The sequence below is a fragment of the Vulpes vulpes genome, unplaced genomic scaffold, assembly GCF_048418805.1.
Source record: "Vulpes vulpes isolate BD-2025 unplaced genomic scaffold, VulVul3 u000000695, whole genome shotgun sequence".
Classification (NCBI taxonomy): domain Eukaryota; kingdom Metazoa; phylum Chordata; class Mammalia; order Carnivora; family Canidae; genus Vulpes; species Vulpes vulpes.
In genome coordinates, this window is record NW_027325815.1 from 362,463 (window position 1) to 373,446 (window position 10,984).

General features: G+C 59.4%; 1 protein-coding gene across 1 annotated transcript; it reads left to right on the forward strand.

The window, feature by feature from the left end:
- The first annotated feature begins 2,306 nt into the window (after positions 1–2,306).
- SSTR3 (somatostatin receptor 3) lies at positions 2,307–10,754 on the forward strand. Its single transcript, XM_026010993.2, has 2 exons — positions 2,307–2,856; positions 7,323–10,754. Exon 2 carries the CDS (start codon positions 7,359–7,361, stop codon positions 8,634–8,636), a length of 1,278 nt encoding a protein of 425 aa, XP_025866778.1. The 5' UTR covers positions 2,307–2,856; positions 7,323–7,358; the 3' UTR covers positions 8,637–10,754.
- The last annotated feature ends 230 nt before the right edge of the window (positions 10,755–10,984 follow it).

Sequence of the window (10,984 nt, forward strand, 5' to 3'; positions counted from 1 at the left end):
GGTCCTGTGGAGAGCCAACACCGTCACCGCTGCCTGACTGGTGAGCCTTTGAAGAACATAAATTAGGTCGCGAAGCTCCTCTGCTCCCACCTGTGAGGCTCCGGACCCACCGAGACTGAGACAGGGCCTTCCGTGGTCAGGCCTCCCGGCCTCCCTTGCCTCCAGCCACCCTGCTTTCTACCTGGGCCCTCTTCCCTAGAGACTGCTCCATTCCCCTCACTGTCTCACAGAGGCCTGAGCCCACCCCTCTAGAACTGAATGAATGAATGAATGAATGGGTGAGGCTGGGTGTGCCTGGAGCTCAGGGAAGAAGGAAATGAGCAGAGGAGGAGGCAGAGGCTGGAGGCAAGGTCAGTGTGGTATAAAGCCTGGAGGGCTGCATGGGGTCGGTTCTGAGAGGGCTTCGGGCAGGGGAGGGGAGGGGAGGGAGAGAGCCCCAGGGAAGCCTCCCTCACTCCCAGGAGCTGCCCACTGCCTACTCCTCAGTAACTTGCACCTGGGAGGAACCCTGAGGCTGGAAGGAAGGGCTGGCTTGCCCAGCTCCCCTGGCGGGTGGAAGGGGGGCTCCAGGGGCCTCCGGAAGCCGGTGTGCTCCTAGTCCCACTGTGTGCCGCAGCCCCCAGAGCGGCACTTCTGGAAGAATTGGATTCCTGGCTCTCTGAGGGGCTACTCCACATCAGCCCCGGGGTGCCCAGTGATGGAGCAGGTCCAGCCCGGTCCTGAGGCACAGCCCGTGGTGGGAAGGGGCCTGGGTGGTGCCTGGCACCCCCCGGGTGCTCAACAGAGACCCATTACCTTCCTTCCCCCCTTCTCCCCTGGGAGGTGCTGACGGGCACACCTTTAGCAGGACGCTCTTCCCTCCCTCCTCGCTGGCTGTGTGATCTGAGCAAACTGCTTTCCCCCTCTGAGCCCCAGCTTCCCGTGTGTAAACCCTGCACTGCTCACTGTCATCGTCGGCGGTGTGGTGGCCACGACACAGGGCAGTGTGTGTGAAACTGCTGGCCCTGGTGGGGGGGGGGGTGTTAATAAAAAGCTGTCATTACTGGGATGCCTGGGTGGCTCAGTGGTTGAGCATCTGCCTTCAGCTCAGGGTGTGATCCCGGGGTCCCGGGATTGAGTCCCGCATCGGGCTCCCTGCATGGAGCCTGCTTTTCCCTCTGCCTGTGTCTCTGCCTCTCTCTCTGTGTCTCTCATCAATCAATAAATAAAATCTTTAAAAAACCACAAAAAACCCCTATCATTCTCAGTTGAGCCCTAGGCATTTCCAATGCTTACATCCAAAGAGTATGGAATGATCTAGTCCAACCTCCCTACTATCCAGATAAGGAAACGGGCCCGAGGAGGGTGTTCTCGCTGTGGTCGCAGGGTGGGTCAGCAGGAGCTGGGGCACTCATCCAGGGGCACCCCGGGGTGTGCTCAGGCCCAGCGCCTTAGCCCACAGGCTGGCACATCCGGCCCAGGGGCCCGACCCAGCCCACAGCCCGTGTTTTGTGCAGACGGCAGCTAAGAGAGGATTTTACAGATGAGCATTTGCAACCTATTTGAGGATAGGAAATACTGACTTGATCTCTGATGAAACACAATGTTACCCGCCCCCAAAAAAGAATTCCACTCTTCTCAGTAACATTGTTCTCAATTATTATCCCATTTTGAGTTGTATCAATTTCTGAACAGTGGAGATTTGTTTTCTCCTGTACAGGATCTTTGATCCTGCCCTTGGGCCCCAAAGCCTGAAATCTCCATTCTTTACCCGGTCCTCCCACCTCCACCCTGCCCTGGGCTCCCCGGGCTCTGGCCACCAGACCGTCTTAGGACTGCTGCCCCCACCTGGCCTTCCTCTGGCTGGTGTCCAGCCTGCGGCCAGGACTGTGGACTCCCAACCCAGTGCTCGCCCGCGCTCTCAGCCCCTCACCTGCCTGGCCCTGGGACCCAGCTGTCGCCTAGGAGGACACGTGCCACAGTGGCCCCGGGGGGGGGGGGGGGGCGTCCAGCTCCCTGAGTGCCACACTCTCCTCTCCGCCCCACAGCAAGAGCCAAGGCCAGCGTGGGTGGCCAAATCTCCGCGGTAACAGGGTCTGCCTCCCCCCCCCCCCCCCCCCCCCCCGCCTGCACCCCCTCTCCCCCTCCTCTCCTAACCTGCCGCCCCTCCCCCCCGCCTGCACCTGCTCTCTGGCCCCTCCCGCAGCCCCCCCCCACCCCTGCTCCCTCCTTCCCTGGCTCTCCATGTCACCATCTGTGGCACAATCCCTCTCTGTCACTCTGCCTGCCACCCCCTCCTTCTTCCTCCTTCCTCGCTCTCCATCCCTGCCTCTTCTCTGCATCTCCCTCTCGCCCCTTCTCTCCTCTTTGCTCCTGCTTCTCTTCTCCCTGCCACGCATTTCTTATCACTCCCCCTCATTCTGGCTTTCCACCCACTCACTGTCTTCTCCGTTCCTTCTCTCTCCACCTCCGACCGAGCCCCCCTTTCCCCTCTATTTCTATTGGCTTCCGACAGTCCCTGCTCCCCTTTTCTCCTCCTTGGGAGGTTCTCTGTCCACCCCCACCCTGTGCTCCTGCCCGCAGACCCCTCACTCTGGGCCTCCAGTCCCCCCCCCCCAGGACGTGTCCTGGAGATGGGGGGTGACGCACCAGGAGCCCGTGGGAAGTCAGGGCCGGAGACCAGATGGGAGAGGCTCTGTGGGCAGCCGTGGCCGCCGCGGGCCTAGGGGGCCTGGGCCGTAAGCCGCCTAGAAGTGGGCACTGTGGGGGGACCCCAGCTGAGAGTGCTCTGGGCCCTTGGGGACTGGGCAGGGAGAAGGGGCAGCAGAATGATAACCAGCCTGGCAGCCAGCAGGGGAGCCCTCGCCCCATGGGCAGGTAAGGAGGCTGGGGGTGGGGTGGGGTCCCAGAGGGTGGGGATCTGGAGCACACCCTCTGCCCGGAATGAACCTGGGAAGCTGCGGCTGGGGGCTGGGAGAGGGTGGGAAGGCCCAAGGAGGAAGGAGGGCTTCCTGTGACCTCTTGGTGGGCTGTGGGGGGTGGGGGGCAAGTCAATCTCAGAGTCTGGGGCCACAGTTCTCGAATCCTGGAATCATACAGCAGCAGAGCGTCAGAGCTCTGGAAGAAACCAGATGCATCATGTCGGTGGGCCTCCCCGGCCCTGGGGCCAGCTTTCCTGAGCTCCCCATCCATGCCGAGCACTGGGCTCCACAGTATCCCATTTAATCTTTACAGCCACCCTGGGAAGTGGGTCTAACAGTCTTCATTTGAATAGGAGGAAACTGAGGTCCAGAGACAGTGACTTGCCCAAGGTCACCCAGTAATTGGGTAGCATCTTTCTGTGGCACAGGCCAAGTCCCCCAACCCAGGGCCTATGGGGTGTGTCCCTGGGAGTCAGGCCCCATCTGGGAGGGGAGTATGCTGGTCAGCTCTGATGACCAGCACAATCCAGATCTTTGAGTGGAAGGCCCAGGGTTACAGACAGCAAACAGAATGCAGTTGCCCAGGGGCAGCAGCCTGTAGCCTTTAGGGCCGTCCAGGCCCCAGTCCTGGATTCCTCTCAGCCCTCAGGGGAAGCCGGCGGGACCCGGAGGTACTGATGGTTTAGAAGTAGACAGAACTGGGTGGTAATTCTGGTGTCCCATGCGCCAGCTAGGTGACCTTGTGTAAGTTACTGAACTTCTCTGAGTCTCAGTTTCCTCCCCTTTAAAAATCCTCCCTCCTGGGCTTTGTGAGGATCTCACAATGGGGGCCTGAGCCCTGGGCCCAGGAGCAATGCCCCATCTTGCTCCAAGCTCTACTTGCTGAACTGCTTGGTCTGTTCACGTTTCCCAGTGCGGGGTGCTGTGCCAGGTCCCGAGGCTAAAGAAATAAATAGCTTAGGGTCCCTGCAACCCAGAGCCAGGATTCAAGAGGGTAAGTGGATGGGAGCAGAAAAAAGGAAAGTGGATTGAGGTGTTTGGCATCTTTGAGGGGCTGTCCTGAATTGCTGTGTGGCTCAGGGCAGCCACTCACCCTCTCTGGGCCTCTGTCCCCTCTCAAACAGTCCTCTGAAGAGTCCACCCCCAGCTTTCAGGCAAGCTGGTGCCAAAGATAAACCAGGCAGGGAGGAAAAAAATCCCTCCTCCCTGAGGATGAACTAGATCATGCACAGGACTCCAGCTCCTTAAAAGAAAAGGCGGCCCTTAAATTGCAGGTTGGCTTATGCCCGCAGAAAGCTATAATTTTCCTGCTCCTGGCACCCGGCCTGTTAAACTTTGACAGGGAAGATGCGCCCAGATGAGGGTGGAGGCAGAGTCCCCAGCACAAAGGCAGGGCCTGGCTGGCTGTGCTGTGTTCCCGCCAGGGTTGTGTGTGTTAGCATGTGTGCTTGTGTGTGTGTGCTGGGCTGTGCACGCGTGTGCCTGAGCAGGAGGGGGGCTGTCTCAGAGCTCACCTCCAGGCTTCCCTGGGGGCATCTGTCCCTGCAGCCTGGAAATTAGGTTTGCCCAGCTCCCTGCTCTCTCAGGAGAGAGCACTTTCCTGCCTCCTCCAGCCCTGGGCTGTGATTGGCTGCCCCACGGGGATGCTGTAAAGAGGATGTGCGCAGGGCAGCAAGGTGGACAGATGGGTGACGTAGGGCTCTCGGGCTAAGGAAGCCAGAAAGATCTCCAAGGTCTCAGATCCCACAAATCCAGGTGGAAGAGGGCTGATGCTGGCATTCAGGAGTTCTGACATTCTGATTCAGGGACACGGAGTCTAACAATCTATGACTCCACACCTCAGTTCTAAGTATCTAAAATTCTATTTTTAGGACCCTGAGATTCCAGGGGTTTGAGCCCCTGAATAGTCCAAGAACCTGGAGAGCAGGGAGGGGAGCTCTGCATAGGCTGGTGGGAGAGTGGAATGCCGGCTGGGTGCCTCCCCAGGGCCCAGACTCAGTCTGTGAAATGGAGGTGGTGTGTGTGTTGGAGGATGACCCAAAGGGTCCTCCCAGGTCTGCCCCTTCCTAGCTGTGTGTCCAGGGCTGTGTGGCCTCACCTGTGCACCCTGTCTAATGGTGGGGACAATGCTAGTCCCTCTCCTACAAGACCCCATAGAATGCTGCATGTTGCCAGCTTAGCCTGGAACCTGGCAGCTGGGGTGGGTGACAAGAAGCTGGCAGCCCTGTTAGGATCCTGTGAGCCCTGTGTCCTCTGTCCCAGGCTCAGGAGAGCAGATGAGATCCCGGGGTAATGACAGGTTAGGGGCTCCTGCCCTGGGGTTGGAGGAGCAGGGAGGGGTGCTCTGAGGCCAGACAGCCTGGGATATCAAAAGGGGGAGCCACAGCCAAGCGATTCTTTGCCTATTCTCTGCATCGCCCTGCCTGGGGCTCAGAACTTTTATAAAGCCAGGGTCCTTGAGCAGGGGCAACAGGCATGCCTACCCACCCAGAGGCGTTTGCTCCAAGTTGGGGTGCCTCCCCTTTCCAGAAGCTTTGCATCTTAAAAATCACATCTGCATAGGGCAGTGCAGGTGGCAGGTCCCACTGGAGGTGATCCAGGCTCAGTGTGGGCTCAGAGTGGGGACATCAGAGGCTTTCTTTCTCTCTCAGGGTTTTTTGTAGGGAGAGGCAGGGGCCAGACAGGAGCCGAGGGACAGGGGGGAGGTCATCAGAAAGGAGAGATGGGGAGAGGGCCTCCTGAGAGCCAGGAAGTCCTGCTGAGGGAGGCTCACAAGTTCTGAGGTGGGCGGCATTTCTGAGCAGGGCTTGAATTTCCTTTGTCAGCAATTCATCCCCCCTTTGCAATGAGAATTGTCCACTCTGGGCTCCTCTGATTCATTCAGTGCCTCAAACACTGATGCAGAGCCTGTGCTGTGTGAAGGGACCAGAAGATGGTTCAAAGCTGAGAGCATGTCTCCCCATGTAAGGGGAGCCGGTCTAGCTGGGGAGTGGGAAGAGTCCTAGCTCCTTAGAATATGCGGGAAGCATGAGAAGAAAGGGCATGCTGGTTCCCACTGTGCCGCTGGGCAAACTCTTATTCATGCCTCAAGACCCATCTGAAATGTCCCCTTCTCTAGGAAGCCTGCCCCACCAGTGTGGAGGGTGAGGTGGCTTCTCTTGTACTTACCCCAGTGTGCTGTGAGTTCCTCACCACGGGGTGAGAAGGGGCCCCACGCGCCCACCCCCAGCTTCACAGCTGGCCATCCCAGGCAGGGCCTCTTTGGGGGCCCCAGGGGATGGGCTAGGCTTAGCAGGTGCCCAAGCACTCTGACTCCCAGGAGAGGGGACATTGATGTGCCTGTGGCTCTTAACTGCATTCAGAATCTGAGGAACCTGATAAAACCTCTGGGCTCTACCCAGAAAAAGGCAAGGATGCATTAATGTGCACCAGTTTTGGGTGTTCATGGATCCTGTGCAGTTCATCTGGAGACTCAGATTCAAGGTTAAAGACCTGTGATATGCAGCTGCTGGTTTCCCAACGTGAGGGCTGCTGGTGGCTGCCTTAGTCGGTTCGGGGCCGCTGTAACAGAATACTGCAACCAGAGGAGGGGGCTTATAAACAACATTTATTTCTCCAAGTTCTGGAGGCTGGATGTCCAAGGTCAGGGTGCTGGCAGATTCAGAGTCTGGTGATACCTGCTTCCTCGTTCATAGTCATCTTGCTGTGTCCTCACATGGCAGGAGTGAGGTAGCTCTCCGGGGTCTTTTATAAGAAGCCTGATCCCATTCAGGAGGGCTCCACCCTGAAGACCTAAGCACCTCCCAAAGGGCCCCCCCCCCAACCTCCGAATATCTTCTCTAGGGGTTAGGATTTTAATGTATGAATTTCGGAGCAGGGAGAGGAACACATTCAGTCAGAGTGGGTGATCCACTTGGGGTCCTGCCAGCGGGGGGCTTCCTATGCAAAAAGGCAGGTATCACTCTGTGAAACAATATGATTTCATTGACTTGCGACGTAAAATGCACTGGTGTCAAAGACATTTGAAAAAGAACAGGAAGGGCCTATGTTGCCATGGGCCGATTGAATGACCCATTCACTCCTCTAGTAGACATTTGTGGAGTGCTCACAGGTGCACAGGTGAAGGAGATGTTGAGGTGCACAAGCCAGTGAAGGTCGCTGCCCTCGGGAGCCAGGCAGGCCTGCGTCCCACGCCACACCCTAGCTACATGACATGCTTCACCTCTCCGAGACTCAGCCTCCTCATCTGAGAAGTGGGCATACCTTGCTGGCCTACCTTGCCAGCCTAGGCAGAGTAAAAGAGCTGGTGTGTGTCAAACGCTGGCCGGGCATGCTCTAAGTCTCCAAGGTCAGTGTGATGGGGAGAGCAGTGCGGAGAAAGCCATCATCCACCATGACGTGGCTGTGTCCTTCCTCCTCCAGGCCAATAGCTGACTGCTGACCACTCTCCCCTCGGCCATGGACACCCTAGGCTATCCTGCATCGGTGCCCACAACCCTGGAGCCCGGGAACACCTCCTCGGCCTGGCCCCTGGATGCCACCGTGGGAAATGTGTCGGCAGCCCCGAGTGTGGCAGGGCTGGCCGTCAGCGGTGTTCTGATCCCCCTGGTCTACCTGGTGGTGTGCGTGGTGGGCCTGCTGGGCAACTCACTGGTCATCTACGTGGTCCTGCGGCACACGGCCAGTCCGTCGGTCACCAACGTCTACATCCTCAACCTGGCACTGGCTGATGAGCTCTTCATGCTGGGGCTGCCCTTCCTGGCTGCCCAGAACGCCCTGTCCTACTGGCCCTTTGGCTCCCTCATGTGCCGCCTGGTCATGGCCGTGGATGGCATCAACCAGTTCACCAGCATCTTCTGCCTCACAGTCATGAGCGTGGACCGCTACCTGGCAGTGGTGCATCCCACCCGTTCGGCCCGCTGGCGCACGGCGCCCGTGGCCCGAACGGTGAGCGTGGCTGTGTGGGTGGCCTCGGCCGTGGTGGTGCTGCCCGTGGTGGTCTTCTCGGGGGTGCCCCACGGCATGAGCACCTGCCACATGCAGTGGCCCGAGCCGGCGGCAGCCTGGCGGGCGGGCTTCATCATCTACACGGCCGCGCTGGGCTTCTTCGGGCCGCTGCTGGTCATCTGCCTCTGCTACCTGCTCATCGTGGTCAAGGTGCGCTCGGCAGGGCGGCGGGTGCGGGCGCCCTCGTGCCAGCGGCGGCGGCACTCGGAGCGCAAGGTCACGCGCATGGTGGTGGCCGTGGTGGCGCTCTTCGTCCTCTGCTGGATGCCCTTCTACGTGCTCAACATCGTCAACGTGGTGTGCCCGCTGCCCGAGGAGCCGGCCTTCTTCGGCCTCTACTTCCTGGTGGTGGCACTGCCCTATGCCAACAGCTGTGCCAACCCCATCCTCTACGGCTTCCTCTCCTACCGCTTCAAGCAGGGCTTCCGCCGGGTCCTGCTACGGCCCTCCCGCCGCGTGCGCAGCCAGGAGCCCGCCGGAGGACCTCCAGAGAAGACGGTGGAGGAGCAGGGGGAGGACCGGGATGGGGAGGACCGGGAGGGGGAGGACGGGGCCGGGAAGCAGGGGGAGGGGAAGGGGATGAACGGCCGGGTCAGCCTCATCACCCAGCCTGGCACCAGCGGGCAGGAGCGGCCGCCCAGCGGGAAGGCCAGCAAGGACAAGCAGCCCCTACCCCTAGAGGCCTCCGCTGCAGACAAGCCGGGCGCGCTGCACATCAGCTATCTGTAGGGGCCTGCAGAGGGAGGTCCAGCGTGGCCCACGGAGGGGCAGAAGTTGTGGGTGTGCCTGGGGCATGCCGCCCATGGTGTCAGAGGCCCCCCGATATTTGGAGGCCGGGGCTCTGATCCCATAGCTGCTGAGGCTCGCTGTGTGGCCTGGCCTGGGCCCCTTTCCTTCTCTGGACTTTGCATTCTCTTCTGTGACTCAGGGATGGGAGGAATCAGCCAGGACAAGCTCTATTGGATGAGAAATCTGGAGGGGCATCGCTGCTGGCTGACCTTCCTGAACGGGGTCCAGGTTCAGGGGACAGGTGCTGACTGGCCTTCCCCCTCCAGGACAGAGCATCCTGGCAGACTGGCCTGAACTTTGGTCCTTGGAGAGACAGAGTCAGGTTCACAGGAGAGAGGCTGAGGCCCCAAGAAGAAGAAAGTCTTCCCGTGTGGGGAGGGGTGCAAGCTTCTGGGGCCCCACAGCAGCTCTCCCCCACCTGCTGCAAGGCCTTGGCCAGCTCTTCCTCCCCTCTGGGCCTCGGGCCTCAACTGCTGAACAACCCAATAACCTCCTGGCCCTTGTGGCCCATTTGGTCAGTGCTGGGGCTCTGAGTTCCTGGCCCTGAGAGGAGGTGGATCTTCCAGGGAAGCCCCTCAGGCCAGCTCCAGGGCCCCTTACCACTTGGGCCCGCCCAAGGCCCTCTTATCTAATTTTGTACTTGTAATTTTATATTCTTTTTCATAAAGAGGGTCTCCAAACTGCGTAAGTTTAGGCCACCCAAAGCCCAGCTTCTGTTGAGGACAGCTGACCAATTCCCAAAGCAGCTCACTTTGTGTCCTGTGGCTGCAGGGGTGGGGGGTGAGGAGTGTGTCCTCTGGGTGTCTGAGGGCTCCGGGAGCCTCCTCAGAGCAGCACCCATGGGCGTTCCTCACTCCCAGAGACCAAGGCAGGACCCGGGTCAGGCAGGCTGTCAGGGAAATGCAGTGTCTAAACAGCACAGTGAGGAAGGGGAGGAGGAAGAGGGACAGGGAGGAGGGTGGAGGACAGATCTGCAGCCATCCTTGGCCCCTCTGGGCTGAGCTCTGCCGCAGCCTGGCTGAGAGCAGGTTGTGGATGCCTGGTCTGATCGGCCTCAAGGAAAGGATGCAGTCGGGATGGGAAAGCAAATGTTCTGCAAGGTACGGCGCTGGCCCCCTTGAGGGCCTGTCTGCACTGCTAGGAGGGGCTGTGCCTTTACGGTGGCCTGGGGACAGAGCTGAGACTCAGGACCCTGTGGGTCAGCAAGCAGGCTTCTCCATTCTCTGGATTGTCTGGGGCCACAGTTTGAGGCGGCCCAGGGAAGACAAGAGAAGGGGAGCTGGAGAGGGACCACAGGAGAGGCCACCATATAAGGACTCTCTCCCAGAGATAACCCCTTAAAGCCATGGTGGGATTGGCCCTGGGGAGAAGGGGGCACCTCAGGCTAGACCCCTCCATCCCCCACCCCTCAGAGGGCAGGGCGGTCCTCAGGGAAAGCACAAGTTGGGAGACCTACATCTTCAACCCATCTCAGGATCCTGGCTAGCCTTGACCTCTTTGGGGCTCCGTTTTCCCATCATACAATGGAGGTTGTCCCTGTCTGCCTACCACTTGGATCTGGGGGGAAAATGAGTCATGTTGGGCCAACTGCCCCCCACACTACAATGGGCAGGGGTGAGTGTATCAGGTTATAAAATGGAAGCAGCCCCCATGTTGGGCTTGGCCCATACCTACTTCTTCATCAAGTGGCCTCTCTGTCTCTGGCCCTTGGGGGTAAGGATACTGCAGGTACCAGGATCAGTGGCAGTGAGAGGCAGAGGCCAAAGAGAGAGAGGGGACTTAGGGGGTGCGGCCCACCCAGAAGTTCACAAAAGCGGACCTCGTGTGGATATTGGAGCAGGAGGCCCAGCCCTCAGTCTGGGGTTCCCCTGAGGAGGATCTAGGGGTCTGAGTGAAGAAGGATCCCCCACATCTCAGCATTCCCTGGCCCACCCAGCCATCCTGATTCCTGGGGCAGGTGAGTCTGGTCGACTGGGGTGGCTGGAAAGCCCCAGAGGGAAACCCTTTGCTGCTCCTGCCCCTAAATAAGTAAACACAATAAAGACAGTGACACATTGACCACAGCTGTGATCTGGGGCAGTTCCTCTGCTAGGTGCTGCATGTATCACTTGGTGTGCGTAGATGGGTGTGTGTGGGGCATCTCTCCCTCTGTTCATCTCTCAGCTCTGCGAGCCCAGGTCTGTGTGCATGGCCTTCCAGAATCCCAGTCCTCCAGGGCACATGGAAGATGACCCGATAAGCCTCAGCCTACATCCTTATAGATCTTGATCACAAAGTGGTAGATGCAT